Source organism: Thamnophis elegans, chromosome 8 (assembly GCF_009769535.1).
Source record: "Thamnophis elegans isolate rThaEle1 chromosome 8, rThaEle1.pri, whole genome shotgun sequence".
In the NCBI taxonomy this organism is placed as follows: Eukaryota; Metazoa; Chordata; class Lepidosauria; order Squamata; family Colubridae; genus Thamnophis; species Thamnophis elegans.
This window is the reverse complement of record NC_045548.1, coordinates 14,185,788-14,205,545: the sequence shown is the minus strand read 5'-3', so window position 1 is coordinate 14,205,545 and position 19,758 is coordinate 14,185,788. Positions and strand designations below refer to the sequence as shown.

General features: G+C 43.0%; 1 protein-coding gene across 1 annotated transcript in view; it reads right to left on the bottom strand.

Moving 5' to 3' along the window:
* The window catches only part of PARD6G (par-6 family cell polarity regulator gamma), a 98,210-nt gene extending 78,753 nt beyond the window's left edge, over positions 1-19,457 (bottom strand). The window contains 1 exon segment of the mRNA XM_032223487.1: positions 19,121-19,457. Coding sequence (XP_032079378.1) covers positions 19,121-19,192 — 72 coding nt within the window. The 5' untranslated portion in view covers positions 19,193-19,457.
* Between the last annotated feature and the right edge of the window lie 301 nt (positions 19,458-19,758).

Sequence of the window (19,758 nt, the reverse complement as noted above, 5' to 3'; positions counted from 1 at the left end):
AACTAGGGCATAGCTCAGGAATTCTGGGAGTTGCAATCCACAGGTTATAAAAGTGCCCACCCGATACAGACTTAGGGCCACAACTGAGCCCAAAATTTCTGTTGCTAAACAAAATGGTTGTTAAGTGGGTTTTGCCCAATTTTCTTGCCACAATTGTGAAGCCAATTACCTCCCATAGACCCGTTAGATCGCACTGGGTCGGCCTCCTCCGGGTTCCGTCTACCAGCCAATGCCATCTGGCTACCACCCGGGGGAGGGCCTTCTCTGTAGCAGCTCCGGCCCTTTGGAATGAACTCCCCGCGGAGATTCGGACCCTCACTTCTCTCCAGGCCTTCCGGAAAGCCGTCAAAACCTGGCTATGCCGGCAGGCCTGGGGTTGATGAGTTCCCCTCCCCTCTCGACTTGTATGGCTGTATGACTCTTGTGTATTTTAATTACGTGTATTGTGTTTGTATCCCCTTTTCCCCTTTTGAGTTGTTCGCCGCCCTGAGTCCCTCTCGGAGAAGGGCGGCATACAAATAAACTAAATCTTAAATCTTAAATCTTAATCTTAAGTGATTCATTGAAGTTGTCAAGTTAATCTGGCTTCCCCACTGATTTTGCTTATCAGAAGATCACAAAAGCTGATCACCGGACCTCAGGAACTGTCATAAATATGAGTCAGTTTGCCAAGTGTCTAAATTTTGATCACGTGATGATTGGAATGCTAAAACAGCCGTAAGTGTCACTTTTTCACAAGTCACTTTTTCCAGTGCTGTTGAAGCTTTGAACACGTCACTAAATGAACTGTTGTAAGTCGAGGACTGCTTGTAGTGGCCATAACTCTTCAGCAGTACCACAGCATCAGGTAACCTTTTGTTACAGAATTTGTACCAGCAACTGTAGAATACACTTCATGAGCCGAGGTGGCGCAGTGGTTAAATGCAGCACTGCAGGCTACTTCAGCTGACTGCAGTTCTGCAGTTCGGCTGTTCAAATCTCACCGGCTCAGAGTTGACTCAGCCTTCCATCCTTCCGAGGTGGGTAAAATGAGGACCCGGATTGTTGGGGGCAATATGCTGACTCTGTAAAGCGCTTAGAGAGGGCTGAAAGCCCTATGAAGTGGTATATAAGTCTAACTGCTATTGCTATTGCTACTTAAAGCGACACCAAGAACTAACTTCAATCTCAGTCACCAAAGCAGCCAGGATGCCATCTCAGGACAAGAAAAACAATGTGCCTACTTGTTTGTATTAGTCAGAGGTGGGTTCCTACCGGTTCGCACCAGTTCGGTAGAACCGGTTCGTCAAATCTACCGAACCAGTTAGAAGAGGTTCCAGTGGACCCGGAAAGCAGGCCACACCTACAGAAGAGGTTCAAAAAAATTTTGAAACCCACCACACACACATACACGCACACACAGACTCACACACAGAGAGAAAGAGAAAGAGAAAGAAAGGAAGAAAGAAAAAAAGAAAAAAGAAAGAAAAAATGAGAGCGAGATGAAAGAAAAAAGGAAAAAGGGACAGAGAGACAAAAGGAAAGAGAGAGAGAGAGAGAGAGAGAAAACACATGGCTGGCAAGCCACTCCCACCAGGGCACATGGCCAGCAAGCCACTCCCACAAAGGAGGCCACACCCACAGAGTAGGTTCAAAAAATGTTTGAAACCCACCACTGGTATTAGTACAAACTGTCAATGGTCAAACCAGAATGTATGTCTTGGCCTGTCCTAACTATGCAGTACATAAGGAAATGTACTTAAAAGTAGAAGTTTCGGATTAATTTTTGCTCTCCCGGCTATGGTTGAAACAATCCTGCAGCAATCCAAGCACACAAAGTCCAGATCTGAAATAAGGAACTAACAACTGCTACCTCGCTTTTATTTAGGAGCAACAGAAATATTAGAATTAGAATTCTTTATTGGCCAAGTGTGATTAGATACACAAGGAATTTGTCTCCAGCGCATAAGCTCTCAGTGTACATAACAAGAATAGTGGTGGATCATTATCATAGTCATTGTAAAAACACAAGCATCATAAAACATTAGATACAACACTTTCCGATAGTGATAGTCAGGGATACTAAATAAGCAATCAACATAAATCACACTAGGATATTAAGAAAACAATATAAATCGTAAGGCACAAGCAACAAAGTTATAATCATAAGAATATAAAGAGATAGGTAATAGGGAAGATGAGAATAATGCTAATACTGCCTTTTTAGATAGTTGGATAGTGTTGTGGAATTAGTTGTTTAGCAGAGTGACGGCATGGGGGGGAGCTGTCCTTGTTTCTAGTTGTTTTGACCTGCAGAGCTGTATATAGTGTCTTCTTGGGGAAAGAAATTGAAACAGTTTATGTCCAGCATGCAAGGGGTCTGTACATATTTTCACAGCCCCCTTTCTGGCTCCTGCAGTATACAGGTCCTCAATGGAAGACAGATAATAGGCAGGTAATCCTTCGTGGCACGACAAAACCGCGCTCGACTAAAGCGCGCCCGGTTAAACCGCGTCGCTGACGTCATCAACAGGGCGACAACAGCGAGCGCGGAGAAAGAAGGGCGCTTTAAATAGCGCTTTGAAAGCAAGCCGATTCAACTTAAGGTAAGGGTTAGCTTTAGGGTTAGCTTTAGGGTTAGGTTAAGGGTTAGGGTTAGGTTAAGGGTTAGATTAAGGGTTAGGATTAGGTTTAGGGTTAGGTTTAGGGTTAGGTTTAGGTTTAGGATTAGGTTTAGGGGTTAATTTTAGGTTTAGCGTTTACAGCGTGCTTCTGTCTCCGCGCTGTTGTCGCCCTGTGATGACGTCAGTTACGCGGTTTCGTCGAGCGCGCTTTAGTCGAACACGGTTTTGTGGTGGCACCTTAATCCTTGATTCATGATGGTAATTGAACCTGCAATTTTAAGTCTGATTGTAAGTTATGATTGATTCTTAAGCAAATCACCCTGTGACTGTGCTTGATTTTATGACCTTTTGGAAGCAGTGAGTCAACACCACGATTGTTAAGCAAAACCATTGTTCCCTATGGGGTGTTTATTACCAGAAACGGGAACAAAATACTGGTTTTGGCAAAAATGTTATAAACTGCGATCACATGACCACAGGATGCTGCAAATGGCTGTAAATGCTGGCTTGTTACCAAGCACTCAAAATGCGGTCACGTGACTAGGGGTGGAGGCTGGCCATCAGAGCTTTGAATCCTAATCATAAGGAGCTTTTTTTGGGGGGGGGGGATTCATTCCAACTTTGAACATTTCCTAAATGACCAGTCATAAGTCGACCTTACATAAGGTAACATGGTTGCTCTTTTAACCTAAACACCACCCTTTTTATTTTAAAGATGACTGTTCATAGTTCTTAAAGGGTTAAATGAGTTGTGCCTTCCAACCAGGGGTGGGTTCCTGCCAGTTCTAACCTCTTCTGTAGAAGAGGTTCCACAAATCTACAGTGCTGTTTAGGACCGGTTCCGGCTCCCTCCCCCCGCTCGTCCGCACATCATCAAGATGAAAAGCGAGAGGAGGAATTCTGGGAGTTGAAGTCCACAAGTCTTAAAGCTGTCACATTTGAACACCCCTGGGGTGTTTTTTTCTAAAGGGTTAGGGGTGCAAGGGTCTTGTAACTTGACAGCCTTAAGACTTGCATGCTTCAAATGCCAGAGTTTCTGAGCCAACATTTTGGTTGCTAAGCAAGAGCGTTGTTAAGTGAGTTTCACCACATTTTACAAGTTGGCTACGCCCACCCTGTCACATGGATGGCAAGCCACACCCACTTGGTCACATGGCTGGCAAGCCACTCCCACTCGGTCACATGGCTGGCAAGCCACTCCCACCCGGTCACATGGCCGGCAAGCCACAAAGCAGGCCACACCTACAGAAGAGGTTCTAAAATTTTTTGAAATCCACCACTGCTTCCAACCAACCCCATTCCAGGAGATTCATCACAACACATGAGGGCTCTAACACATTTGCATCCAGAGGGCAATAGGTTCATTTTTGCCTTCTACTCTAGGACTTTCAGCAGTTTCCTAAATAATAGTTATCTTGATCTAGAAGAATTCTTAGGTATGACAGTTAACTTTTACTAAAAGCCAGAGGTTTCATATTTCAGACACCACGCATTATCATATAATATTGAGTGCTCAGAAGAACAAGAGAAGTCTCTCAATTTTTAAATAGAATGTTTTTAACATGGTATATTCTTAATTACAGTGGGGGCCCAATGAAATAGTTATCTTCTTGATTTCTGAGCACAGATCAAGACTTGTTAGATTGGTACTGTAATGGTTAAAATACATATAAACACCAGCCAGAACTTTCTAACAATTTATATGGTTCAGGAAACCATGTATTTACAAAAATGAGGAGAGAGTCACATGTAGCAAAATTAAGACTTAAATTAGCAGGCCGTATTAGTAGCTTTAGAAAAAATGTGTCATCAAGCAAGGCAAACCAGCCGTGGCTTTGATGCTGCTCTATCTTATTAGGACAGGATTGCCAGTCAACTCATTGATTCCTGAATGCATCAAAAACACTAAGAAAGAACCAGCAACATTTCACTTAATCCAAAACAATGTAAACATCACAAAAATGGACATCCCCTTTGATCACATCGACAAGATTCATTACAGGTCACCTTTGGCATTCCAACTCTTAGGATATGCAGTAATGATAATCCAGGAACAAACAATTAAGGATGCTTAAAAAAATTGATATTTCAAAATTCTGGTACCTTTCCCTCACAAATTATGCAGATAACAATTGACTTACGGGCCAAATCATGTAATGTCTTGATGGTCTAGGACAGCTCTCAGCTGGAAAAAAATCCTCCTAAAATATAGCTTAATTAAATTCATTAAATTAATCTTTTTCTTTTAAAAGAACACAGGGATTCATAGAATGAAGTGGGCTTTTGAGTGGACACATTAAAAAATGGCACCAACTGAAGACAGATTTTTTAAAAATTAATAACAGCCCCAATAATTAAAATATGGTTATTTTTAAAGAGAGGATCATGTTCAAATATTTTACTGCAAATATTGGTTCAAACAACAATAGCAAAACATGCAAGGATGTGTCAGTAAACTGCTACACCTAAAGATGATTAAGGTTGAAAGATAAGTTGCAATTAAAGGAGGAGAAGTCACATGTGGTTTTTCTTTTAATAAGAGCCAGAGATTTTGTCTATTTTTAAGATCTTTCCAAAGGAGACTAGCAAAAAGATTCAGCAAACAGACAAAATGGATTACAAAAGAGAGGCCTTAATTTAGAGCCTATAAACATTTTTCAACCTTGCAAATTTCTCAGTTTTCTTATTAGGAAAGCCAGCGTCTCAACAAATTTAGGATTCAAATTTACATTTTGTGGGAAATGTGGCCTTTGGAGGGAGGAAGATGCAATTAGGATATGTGGAATCCAGGTCTCATTATAAGGAAGGGTGTCTTCCATTGTGTTATTCCGTTCATGAAATGGAATATCATTTTTCATTGAAAACAGTAGGACTGCAGTAATTAGTTACAATACAATTTCAATTGTTTCAATCCCATTTCAGGATTGTTCCTCATGCTGAAGTTATGCCTTATAAAATTTATATCAACCACATGACTAACAAACAGGTTTTTAAATAGTCTCCATGCCCAACTTTTTAATGAACCATTGATGTCCTTCACCTGGCAATCAAGTGATGCCCCTCACACAGCCATTGTTTCTTTTTTTCATTATCTTAATGTCTCAAAGATACCAAGCATCAACTCCTTAAGAAAGACAAAATATTGGTTTACACATATTTTGCAGTCCACAATTTGTGGAATAACACAACATTGCCTGATTTATTAAATGCATAACCCAAATTTCTTCCAGGAGGTAGGACAATTTATCGCCACATAGCCCTATGAGCTAGACTAGGCTGGACTGAGTGGCTAGTCAAAAAATATTGAGTAAATTGCAGTGACTGAGATGGACTTACTCCAAACTAGCTCCAGTTCTAGTCCAACACTTTCACCACTACACTCAGGTTCACATATCTGCTAAACCATAGCCATAGTTTGTGAAACACAACAGCTCTTTCATATAGCAAAGCCAGGGTGAAAGCAATGCAGGTAGTCCTCAACTTACAACAACTCATTTAGTGCCATTCAAAGTTACTGACTCAAATTTATGACAGCTGCAATGTCCTGCAATCACATGATCATCTTTTGCAACCTTCTGACAAGCAAAATCAACGGGGAAGCCTGATTAAGTAACCATGTTACTAACTTCACAACTGCAGTGATTCACTTAACAACTGTCAAGAAAGGTTAAAAAAATGGGGCAACCACCCATTTAACAAATGACTCCTTTAATAACATAAATTTTGATCTCAGTTGTGGTCTTAAGTTGAGGACACCTGTAACATTAGTGCAATGTGGACTAAGCTTAAGAAAGATTACCAACAATACACTGTATATTAATATTTCTGCCTATAAGAAAACAGAACTACATTGTCCCACAATGAACTGCTAAGGATGTGGCTCTTGGGGTGATCAAAGTCATTTCAATGTGGCACTCCATCCTTTCCCCCACCGCCACCCCCACCCCAATCCAAGCAGGTAATCAAGAAAAAGTATTAGCTTCAATTCTATTAAACAAGTGCATTGCTAATTTGAGGTCTAGCCATCTGGTGGCATAGAAAATTTAGTTCTCCAAATGAATTCAGTCCAGGTAGGACAAAATGCAGATATTCTGTATCAAACCCCCCAAAATTGCAATGCTTTAATTTGGTGATCAGATTTCTGTAACAGCTCTTGCACTTGTGGGATATTTGTTCTCTCAATATTTTACTAAAGCTACTTTAGTAAAATATTGAGAGAATGGTATTGAGAATATTTTTTTCAGTTCCTTACAGAAAGTCACAATGTATAGTATTGAACTGACTTAGGTCTGTAATTCTTTCGTTTTTTCAAACCTAAGAGGAACGTATGGATTCACAATCCTATTACTCTCGAAAGCCCAAGAAAACTGTAAAATGCACTCACTCATACCTTAAAAGAAAAAAAGAAAAAACTAGAGGGCAAGGAAGAAAGGGTGAGTTCTCATTCTGAACTTTCTAGTTCTCAGGACAGGTTTTAACAAGCTTTAGTGCTTACAATTTAGAGTTGATCTAACCTCCATTTAATTTTTAAAGAATGACATCATGAACATCTGCCAGGAAGAAGAATCACATGTGAGGTGGCATTTTGACCCGTATCTGATCTAGAATAGTCTCGCCAATGACACCATTTTGGGGTTTTAATGCTTTCAAATCCTTTGCACTGCTCCTGCTAATGCCGCTTCAGAAGGTTACTGATACATGTGTATGTTTCATTAACTGTCTAGAAAACCTCTTAGATCAGTGTTTCTCAACCTTGTCAACTTGAAGATGTCTGGACTTCAACTCCCAGAATTCCCCAGCCAGCATTTGCTGGCTGGGGAATTCTGGGAGTTGAAGTCCAGACATCTTCAAGTTGACAAGGTTGAGAAACACTGTCTTAGATAGCCAATTCTACCTTCTTAAAATTCAAGGCGGATCACTGCTGAATGCTCCTGTTGATATACTTCAAGTATTGCACAACATTTGAGCTTTGCATATTATAATAATGTTGCTCTTAATAAGCATATTTTCCCAAGACAGACCTATTCATTCATTCCAATCACCAAATTGTCCAGTTATAGACTAGGAAAGACGCTGGTCTCAATCACTCATGTTCACTTACAGTTTGACTTACTACTTCTGTATTGTGGCTATACATTTCAGGAGACCTGTTTACAAATTCATTTATTGCTAGACATCAGGCACAAATAAAAATATCTTCATACATTAATGACTTAAACCTTTCTGAAAGATTACTATACTGTAAGGTAAGATAAGGTAAAGGTAAAGGTTCCCCTTGCACATATGTGCTAATCATTCCCAACTCTAGGGGCAGTGCTCATCTCCGTTTCAAAGCCAAAGAGCCAGTGCTGTCTGAAGACGTCTCCGTGGTCATGTGGCCGGCATGAGTAAATGCCAAAGGTGTATGGAATGCTGTTACCTTCCCACCAAAGGTGGTTCCTTTTTTTCTCCTTGCATTTTTATGTGCTTTCGAACTGCTAGGTTGGCAGACGCTGGGACAAGTAACAGGAGCTCACTCCATTACATGGCACTAGGGATTCTAACCACCGAACTGCCAACCTTTCTGATCGACAAGCTCAGTGTCTTAGCCACTGAGCCATCGCGTATACTGTAGATCAATACAAAGGTGGCAGGTGAACAAGAGGAATTATGATACGGAAACATTATTACCCATTATGATAAGCAAATAACTCAGATACGCTCAAACTACCCACTTTTATTCAAGACTGTGCTAATTAAAACAATTTCATTTCATTCATTTTCATTTTATTTGTCTTGTATGCCGCCCACTCCCGGAGGACTCCGGGTGGCTCACAACAGACAAGGGAAGGGGGATAAATAGACAAAGACTTTAAAAAGATGCAACATTCACAATTTCCGTGGGGCTGGATGTTTCACAAGCCCCCCGGCCTGCTGGAGCAGCCAGGACTTGGTGGCTTTGCGGAAGGCCGGGAGGGTAGTAAGGGTCCGGATCTCCACGGGGAGGACATTCCAGAGGGCTGGAGCTGCAACAGAGAAGGCTCTCCCCCGGGGAGTCGCCAGCCGGCATTGGCTGGCAGATGGAATCCGGAGGAGACCCAACCTGTGAGATCTAATCGGTCTCTGGGAGATAATCGGCAGGAGGCGGTTTCTCAGGTACCCAGGTCCGATGCCATGTAGGGCTTTATAGGTAACGAGCAGCAACAATGCTGATGCTCTTCAAAAAATGACAGAAGCTTGGTAGGATAAGATTAAGGTTACCTGACCCAATGCTATGTTGCTTTACCAGTGGCTAATCAAGATGCCTGATAAGCAGGACAGGAAGGCTATCACAACTTCCTACGTATGTTTTTTCAACAATAAGCTTACTGATTCTAATCCTGAAAGATATTATACAGCAGTCATGACCAACAGTCCCTGGCAGACTTAAAATCCACATATTTATTCGATCCCGAAATGAGGTGGCGCAGTGGTTAGAGTGCAGTACAGTAGGCTACATCAGCTGACTGCTAGCTGCAGTTTGGCAGTTCAAATCTCACCGGCTCCAGGTTGGCTCATCCTTCCATCCTTCCGAGGTTGGTAAAACGAGGACCCAGATCGTTGGGCCCAATGTGCTGACTCTGTAAACCGCTTACAAAGGGCTGGAAAGCACTATGAAGCGGTATATAAGTCTAAGTGCTAGTTCTATCCCTGTTTAAAACTGGACTAATTATGATCTTGTAGAGGTGATTTCCAAACTTAAGTCTGTTTTGAATCTCTTATGAATCTCACATTTCCTCAGATTAGAGCACCACGAAAGGAAGAAATTATCTTTTCTCTATACGAGACATAGCTACATTTCTTTTTAACATGAAGAGATTTAATTCAAGAGAAATCAAATACTAATATGCTTGAACTATTAACAGAAGTTGATGGAATGCTCACTGAGAGTAAAGAATGAGCCTTTCCAGAAGGATGACAATAAATGGCTTAAGAAGCAGATTCTCCAATTAAAACAGAGATAAAAATCCATTCTCATACACAGGAGTACCAACACTGCCTGGAGTGAAGGCTAAAAACAGGACAAGCTAATCTCTATCATCAGAACTGGTTTACTAGGAATGTAGTTGAGTGAACTTAATCAGACAGAACTATGTTAGCTTTTGGTCAAAACAATATTTTCTTTACCTTTGTAAACAACCTCTGTCCTAACTTCTAGGCAAGTCACACCAAGCCTAGTATCACAAACTCACACCACTGATTTATTTTTAAAGCACATTTTTTTCCATTCATTTTTGTGGTCCGTTTTAATAAGAAAGTGAAGATTCCACCAAGACCCACAGTTGATAAATTACTGCCTTTGTTATATTCCTTTGTGTTCACTCAAACAGGTTCAAGGTTCAAGGTTCATTTTATTTATATGCCGCCCTATTCCCGGCGGGACTCAGCGCGGCGCACAAACCCAAAGGAGGGAGGGAAACACAAGAACTACAACAAAAGGTACAGGGAATTTAAAACAACCAACAGCCACACGATTCGAGAGGGGAAGGGAACTCATCGACCCCAGGACTGCCGACACAACCAGGTTTTAATGGCTTTTCGGAAGGCCTGGAGAGGGGTGAGGGTCCGAATCTCTGCGGGGAGCTCGTTCCAAACAGCTACAGACAATCCTTACAAAATATTTGTCATTTTGTGTGATAGAATTTTGGCAGAAATGGGAGTTGTCTTGCCACCTGGTAATATCTAAATACGGGTAGTCATTGACTTATGACCACAGTTGTGCCCAAAATTTCTGTTGCTAAGTGAAATGGTTGTTAAGTGAGTTTTACCTCGTTTTGCGGCCTTTCTTGCCACAGATGTTAAGTGAATCACTGTACACTTAAGTGATAAAGTAAGTAACATGCTTGTTAAGTAAATCTGGTTTCCCATTGCTTGTCAGAAGGGCATAAAAGGTGATCACATGACCCCCCCAGGACACTACAACCGTCATTGTACATGCCAACTGCCAAGCGCCCCAATTCTGATCACGTGACTGTGGGGATGCAGCATTCATAAATGCGTAAAACAGTCATAAGTCACATTTTTCAGTGCTGCTGCAACTTCTTACAACTTCAAATGGATGGTTGAAAGGACTAGCTGTTCTTCTCATATCATAGCAGTACACCATTTAAAAGCACACCATCAGCTAATGTCAATTCTGTACAGTTTAATTCATCAGGCACAAAGAGTAAAAGAAGGAAGTCCAGGTTCATTCAACTCCGTACTTCAAAGAAAGTTTGCCACAAGCAAGCAAAAAAGGTTTTTTTTTAAAAAAAAGTATATTTTAATTAAAGCAACTAGTATGAAGAAAACATTCAGCATTAGCATTTATAAACATTCAGTATTTTCCTGAAGAACTCAGTTATTCAAATGATATCATGAGTAGCACATGTTTTTGAGCTCATGCACCATTTTTAAAAGCAACTGATCAGCATTCTAAATGTATTAAGATTATGGAATTAAAATACTGTACACGTAGCTTCCGAGATCTGCAAGTGGGCATCGCACACTGCCCAGAGGCTACCATACCAGGACAAATTATGCTTTGTAAAGATCGCTTAGTGGTGGGAGGTACTTCCAATGTAATCAACTGGATCCCCTGCATGCATTGCCCCTGTGACTATGTAGGACAGACAGGGAGGAAGCTAACCACCAGACTGCAAGAACACAAGCAAGTGGTCAGATGAGGAGACCCAAACTCATTTGTAGCCTCACATGGTAATGAACAAGGACATACACTCAATTTTTCAGCTACTAAGATTGTTGGATGAGCAGGCACAAAAACAGCCAGGGAAGTGATTGAAGACTGGGAGACAGGCGGCTCCTTGGTCAACAGGAGTGATTTACCACCAGCTTATCAAGTACTTAGGAAGTGAGGGCTTGTCAGCCCAAAGAAACACTAGCCAATGACTTAATAGCCAGCCATTAACACTCCAATCACACAACAGGCACCATATAAATACCACATACAGAACAGCCCAAAGCACACACACTCTGCTAGAGAGAGGTACCCTGAGGAGGGGGCTCAGTCCGAAAGCTTAGAAGACTAAACCTCTGGTCCTGGTGACCAACCCAGATTGGATCCTGCAGATAGTTTTTGACTTAGGACTGTTTAACAGCAAACAAAAAACACAGCCTTGGAAAAAGTGACCCCTGTCCTCAAAGCTGTGAGTGTTGCACCATTCCCGCAGTCAAGAGGTTGCAATCTGGGCAGGTGGCAACCAACTCGCTTTTACGATTTTTGCAGCATCTTGCAGTCACATGATTACGATTTGCAACCTGCCCGGCAGGCTTCTAGCAAGCCAGGTCAATTTGGGCAACTTGGATTTGGTTAATAACCATGTGGTTCACTTAAGGACCATGTGATTTGCTTAATGACTGCAGTAGTTCGCTTAAATGACTATGATAAATAAAAACGGTTCCACCACAAAACCGCGGAGGACAAAATCGCGCTCGACAAAAGCGCGCATTTGACGTCATCACAGCGCAACGAAAACATCGCGCTGTGATCGAAAAATGTAAAAATAAAGCAAAAACCTTACCCTAACCCCCCCAAACCTAACCCTAAACCTAACCCTAAATCTAACCCTAAACGTAACCCTTAACCTAACGCTAAACATAACGCTAACCCTTAACCTAACGCTAAACGTAACCCTAACGCTCTAAACCTAACCCTAACCCTTAACCTAACCCTAAACCTAACCCTTACCTTTATGTGAATCGGCTTGCTTTAATTTTAATTTTATTTCAATTTTTAATTTTTTCCGTCGCGCTGTGATGACGTCAAATGCGCGCTTTCGTCGAGCGCGATTTTGTCCTCCGTGGTTTTGACGGGTCACGATAAAAACAGTTGTCAAATTGGGTCCTGTCACATGATGACTTGTTTAACAACTGCATCCCTTAGCAACCAAAATTCCAGTCCCAACTGAGGTCAGAAGTCAAAGAATATTTGTTATCAATCAATAAGGGTTTTTTTCCAGTGAGAAGGAAAAATCAGCTAGCAATCCCATCTTTTTAACATAACAAAGGACTTTTAACCACAAAGATTTAGCACAGAATATGATAATATTCAGGGATCTATGCTTGTTTTCAGCAGTTCTTTTCAATAAGATTTCTTCAAAGTATTTCACATTATAACTTCTTTCATCCTCCTGGTCAGTACAGTCTATAGTCAGGGATAATGGAGGTTGCACTATAAAGTATACAGGCTACTATATTAATGGCCTGTGTATATTTATTTATTCTAATCCACAAACATGGAAGGGGGGAATGCAAGACTTTGCTCTTTCAACAGCAAAACAAATACTAAAATTAAGAACTTTGCAATCTTCATTTATCTTGTCTGAAGGAGAATTTTAATCCCAACATACTAAATTCTGCTGTCCAGAACGCAAAGGTGGTGGAGTCCAAGGATGTGGACTTTACAAGGACAAGAAAAGCTGAAAAGAAACCAGGGAGGATCAGATGGCTGCAGAGAGCAAGTAGAATGTAAGTCAGCCAAGGGACTGCAGACAGGCCAAGGATTATAGAATTAAGAATGGCCAAAACACCTGAGCATGATAAGAGTTTGGAAGACAAATTGAAATGACCTTGAAATGTTCTCGTTGACAAGTGTATCTTTTGGAGGGCAGAAAAACGCATTACCTATATTTAGCCTGATCTTCATGGACAGGAAATACACAGTTGTGGAAATTGAGAATATTAGGGAAAAGTGTCCATGTAAAACTAAATGCAGAGGGCCAGTTTGGTATAAAAGTACAGGTAGTCCTCGGCTTAACAACCATTGATTTAGTGACATTCAGAGTTACAACAGCACTGTGCCTTACAATCATTTTTCACAAGGATGTTGTAGCATCCCCATAGTCGCATGATCAAAATTCAGACCCTTGGCAATATGAATTCATATTTATGACGGCTGCAGTGTCCCAGGGTCATGTGAACATTTGCAACCTTCTGACAAGCAAAATCCAAGGGGAAGCCATATTTAACTTAACAGTTGCAGTGATTCCTTAACAACTGTGGCAAGAAAGGTTGTAAAATGGGGGACTTGCTTAGCAATGGACTTTTTGAGCTCAATTGTGGTCGTAAGTCAAGGACTACAAATAGCCCTTGGTAATGACCGTTCATTAAGCAACCGTTTGAAGTTATGATGGCACTGAACAAGGAAACTTACAATGGGAACTCAAAGTTGGAGTCATCACAGCCTCCACACAATTGCAATTTGGCCGCCCGGCAACCAGCTTGCAATTATAACGGTCATGCCACCCCCCCGAGTCATGTGACTGCCATTTTTGATCTTCTCTGCCTGCTTCTTGCAGTGAAAGCCAATGGGAAAGCTGGCAAGAAGTCATAAATGGCGGTCATATCAGTTTGCGGGGCTGACGGGAATTGTGGGAGTTGAAGTCCACAGCTCTTAAAGTTGCCAAGGTGGGTTAGACCAGTGTTTTTCAACCTTTTTTGTGCAAAGGCACACTTTTTTCATGAAAAAAACCACGAGGCACACCACCATTAGAAAATGTTAAAAAAATTTAACTCTGTGCCTATATTGACTATATATAAAGTAATTCTCCCACGGCACACCTTACACTATGTCACGGCACACTAGTGTGCCGCGGCACAGTGGTTGAAAAACACTGGGTTAGACAACTGCAATATTGGCCTGACTCAACTAAACATTCCATTTACTAGATACTCCCCTGCCCCCAATTCAATCAACTTTGGGTGCAAATGACATCCAAATTATGCAAAATATGTGCATGGATGCAAATGACATCATTACCCAAACGGCTTTCATCATAGCAAATTACCTCCATTGTCACAAAGGGCATACTTTGGATTTCAGGAGTAAGGAACGTCCCCTTTCCCAATCAGTACACTAAATCAGGGATCTCCAACCTTGGCAACTTTAAGCCTGGTGGACTTCAACTCCCAGAATTCCTCAGCCAACCGGCTGGGGAATTCTGGGAGTTGAAGTCCGCCAGGCTTAAAGTTGCCAAGATTGGAGATCCCTGCACTAAATGAATGGTTCAAAGAAATTTCCAAATCTCAAGAAGACATGATTCCACTTTATTCTTGCTTTGATCAGATCGCACCTTGAGGACTGTATCTAATTCTGGGCACCACATCTTAATGTCTCAGATAAACTGGTCCAGAATCAGAGAAGGGCAAGGAGGAGGGCCAGAGAACTACAAAATAAGTCCGATAAAGAGAAATTAAAGTAACCAGCTATGTTTAACCTTGAGAAGACACGATAATACTCTTTTAACTCCCTGAGGGGGTGTCACACAGGCCTGTTCCCTCTCATTACAGAATGCAATATCTAGAATACAGGCAGTCCTTGACTTATGAGCCCAAAATTTACGTTGCTAAGTAAGAATTTGTTAAGTGAGTTTTGCTCCATTTTACGACTTTTCTTGGCACAGTAGTGAGTCACCACAGCTCTTAAATTACTAACCTGGTTGTTAAAGTGAATCTAGCTTCCCCATTGACTTTGCTTATCCAAAAGGCGCTAAATGACCCCGGGACACTGAAACTGTCATAAATATGAGACGGTCGCCAAGCAGCTGCATTTTGATCACGTGACCATGGGGATGGCTGAAACGATTGTAAATGTGAAAAACGGTCGTGACTTTTTTCAGTGCTGTTGTAACTTTGGACGGTCACTAACTGAGCTGTTGTAAGTTGAGGACCACCTGGATATGTTTAAGTTACAAGGCGACAAAGTCCGACCAAATTTGGGGGAATGGAGGAAAGGAAACTTCCTCTTACAGATAGTCCTCAACTTACAACCTTTCCTTTAACGACTGTTCGAAGTTACAAAAGCACAGGGAGGAAAAAATGACTTATGAATGTGTTTCGTACTTACAACCGTTGCAGCATCCCCATGGTCACGTGATCAAAATTTGGATGCTGGGCAACTGGTGTGTATTTATGCCGTGCCCCTGGGTCACGTCATCCCCTTTTTATAACAGTGGGGAAGCCAGTTGATTAACACCCATATTAACTGCGACGATTCACTTAACAATCGTGGCAAGACAAGGGGTAAAATGGGACAAGACTCACTTAACAACGGTCTCACTTAGTAACAGAAAAACTCCATTGGGAGTCTCCATTGGGGCCATACGTTCAGGACTACCTGTATTAAGAAAAGTTTGGTAGTGGAACCAGTTACCCAAAGAACTGGTGTGATCTCCTTTAATAATTGCGTTCAGTTTAGAGCCCTGCTAGGAACAAGGGAATTTGCCTCCTCAGCCCAAATGTAGCTCCTCCCAAGTCTATAATACTATGAGTAAAAACTTGCTTAGCTCACACACAGGCTTCGGAGTCAAGTTATTTGGTGTGACACAATGGAAGACATTCTCTCTATGGCAACAGCAGGGCACCAAGCAGGTCTCCTCATGCTCTGATAATTGGTCCTGTCTTGAAATGAGCGTGTCCTTCAAGATCTCTATGGTGTCAAAGGAAACTCTTACCAGGTTGACGGAGTGTGGACAGAAGAGGATTTTCATCCCCAAACAGCCTAGATTAAGGGCACCTTCTTTAAGCCCTGCCCTCCCTCCCTCTTTGACGCCCATAATTTCAAACCAGTTTGCCTGGATATCGGGAGCGTTTAGGCTTCTACATCTAAAAGGCATCAGCTTGGGAAAGGATGATCAAGGGATTGGAAGGCCTTCCCAGGAATGAAATGCTTCCAAGTTAAGCATGTTTCTCACCTAGGGAAATGTGGAGAGGCCGCAGAAGACAAAAGGAGACATTTGTAATACCGTGTTTCCTCAAAAATAAGACAGGGCCTTATTTTCTTTTGAGCCCTGAAATAAGCGCTTGGCCTTATTTTCGGGGAGGTCTTATTATTTTTGAGGTGCAGGAGGCGGAGAGCATGGTCACCTCATGGCTGCTGCTGTGTTGCAATGTTTTCAGGGAGGGATTTTTTCGGGGGAGGGCTTATTTTAGCGCATGCGCTCAAAAAATAACTGGGCTTATTATCTGGGGAGGTCTTATTTTCGGGGAAACAGGGTATCTACAGGTAGTTTCTGATTTACAACCAGTCCTTAAGTGACTGTTCAAAGTTACAACAACATTGAAAAAAAAGTGACTTATGACCATTTCTCACACTTAACAACCATTCCAGCATCCCCATGATCAAAATTCAAAATGCTTGGCAACCAGCTACAGTGTCCCTGTGATCATCTTTTGTGAACTTCTGACAAGCAAAGCCAATGGGGAAGCCCTCAGGTTCTTAACAACTGCAGTGATTCACTTAACAACTGTGGCAAGCAAGGTGGTAAAATGGGGCAAAACTCCCTTAATAAAGTGTCTTGCAGGGCAGCAGAAGTTTTGGACTCAATTGTAGCAATAGCAATAGCAGTTAGACATATATACCGCTTCATAGGGCTTTCATCCCTCTCTAAGCGGTTTACAGAATCAGCATATTTCCCCCACAGTCTGGGTCCTCATTTTACCCACCTCGGAAGGATGGAAGGCTGAGTCAACCCTGAGCCGGTGAGATTTGAACCGCCGAACTGCAGCTAGCAGTCAGCTGAAGTGGCTGCAGTACTGCACTCTAACCACTGCGCCACCTCGGCTCAAATTGTGATGGTATGTCAAGGACTATCTGTACAGAACCAATTTCCCCTCTTTATGGAAATATGATATGGAATATTATTCGGCAAACCCCTTCAGAGAAGCCAAAAGGATGCAGGATGTGGGGATCATCACATCAACAGAGAATTGTCTGTAAGAGACACAGTAGCCTAATATTTAATCACTGAGAATTGCATTGCTCCCAAATATGGGTGACCCATTTTGGCCATTACTGAGTGGTGAGCTTCGAAGAACATGCTTATGTTGGGATGGGGGGGTGTCTGGGGGTGGGTCCCCACTAAGCTAAATTAAACTTTGAAATGCAGCTGTTAGATGATGGACCTCCTTTTTGCTCTTGGGAGAAAGAAAAGCCATCAGCTCCAAGAAAGACCTGTCTTCCCCCAAACATATGTTTCAGATGTACATGATTTATGGCTCCTTATACACCCTCTGCCATTGGGCAGGTTTGAATCAAGAGGCAGCAAAACCAGGCTGGGCTTCATTTCAGGATCCCCCAAAATGCTCAAGTTATAGACTTGTTTGGGGAAAGTACACAGGGACACACAAACACACACATGCAGCACTGTAAAAAGAAAAGAAAGAAAGATGAGGTCTAGGCAAGCCTCCTCTCATCTTTCCAGGCCACCGCAAGTTTGGAGAAACGAATCCCTTTTCTCTCTCCCCTCCCCTATCCAATAAAAGGGAAAGGAAGAAAGTTTATAAAGATAATCAGGCTGCTGGAGGGGTGGGGGTGGGGAGAAAGACAAGGATGCAACAAAGACGAGGATGCAACTTTCCCAAACAAGTTTCAACACGACTGGTGTGAATGAGTCCAGGGCGCTGAAAGACAAGGCAAGGCAAGGCGACAGGAGAAAACGCCAGGCTGAAGGTTTCCTTGAAACATCGGGAGGGCCAAAAACGGGATTCAATTGCAGGCTGACCAGAGACGGTCAAAAGACTTGAATTGAAACCGCCGCCACTGGCGACACGAAGCTGCGAAGGGAGAGAAGGGGGCTGTGGGAACCGAAGCGAAGGATCGCATTTTCCCCTTTTCTGTCTTCCAGCCATCCTTCCGGCATCTATCAACGCGACCTCAAATCAAAACAAAGCACTTTTTGGAAGTTAGGAGGAACAATGAGAGATCGCGACCAAAGGAGCAGCCTTTCGCCCACTTCGACGCAAGGGATGGTTTTTGAAGAGGCTGGGGGTAAGGACGCGGAGGGGGGGGGGGCATCGCCACAGCATCCCGTCTAGTCCGGCCTTCCGATGGCCCCTTTCGGGTTCAGTGATCCCCCAAAAACCGAGCGAGCGAGCCTAACGAACGTGCCTCGGGCCGATCGCCTCGCCTCCTTCCCTCGGAATCCAAGCTCGCGCGCTGCCTTTTGTTAGGAACAGCCCACCAGCCAGAAAACGTGCCACGGTCATCGCCAGGCTCTGCTCAAACGGGGCAAGTCAAGCCCGCCACTGGCTAATATATATATATATATACAGTACATACACACCGGCCCTCCGGAATCGAGACGCTCAATGTTCCAAACCGAAAAAAAAAAGAAGAAAGAGGGGGGGGGGGAAAGACCACCAGAAGATCACGGAAGAAGCGATCGTTTTTTTAATCGCTACGGATGGAAAGGGAGAAATCCAGATCATCCTTAAGGAGGCGGGGGCGATCGACGGGGCGAAATTTGATCTTCTTTTCTTAAATCGAAAGCGAGAGAATTTCAAACAAAAAAGTTGCTGCCCGAATAATTTTTTTTCTTGCATCAAGCGGAGTTTGGGGGGTGGGGGGAGGTCTAAACAAGACAAGGCAGGAGAGTCTTCATTCATTTAAAAAAATAAATAAAGGAGGGGGGGTTGAGTTGGCGGGGGGGGGGGAAGGTACCGGAGAAAGAGAGAGCGAGTAGTCGATTCAGACGAGAACGCAAGTGTGCCTCGTCCCTTACCTTGCTTTTTACTTCCACCGCACTGTAACCGAAATACCGCAGACTCTGCGATTTATTAAAACTCCGATTCATTTTCTTTGCCCCCGCTTTAAAAAAGCCCCCCCGGTCTTTCTCCTCCTCCTCTTCGCCCCCCTCCGAGAAGGGCGGCAAGATCCACCGCCTCCGTGAGAAAGTGCGAGCTCTCGGGCAGCCGTTTGCATAAAGGGCTGCTTTCCCTCCCTGGAATGTAACTTCTTTGGAACGTTCAGCTTCCCAAGATTCTTTTACTTTCTCCCGGCGGCGCGTTAATCTCAACGCTCGCTTTGCCTAGCTCCGCTCTCCGGGCTTCTGGTTGTTACAATCGCTTTCTAGGCAGCTCGCAACGCGCCTCTGACTCAATAGGAAGGCGGCCGCAGCACGTAGCGAGCCCCGCCTCCCCCCCCACTAACCCTGCTCCCCCCTTTTAAGCTTGAAGCCCGTTTTTCAAATGCAGGAGCAAGTCCCTCTCCCGGCCACCGGAGGGCGGGGTGGCTGGCTTTGCGGTTAATGACATAATTTGTCAGCTAACGACCTAATTGGCTGCTTAGCGGGTTATAATGGGCTGCATCGTAAAGAGGTCTTTAAAAAAGAGCTGCGTGTATTAATTGTTGCGAGGAGAC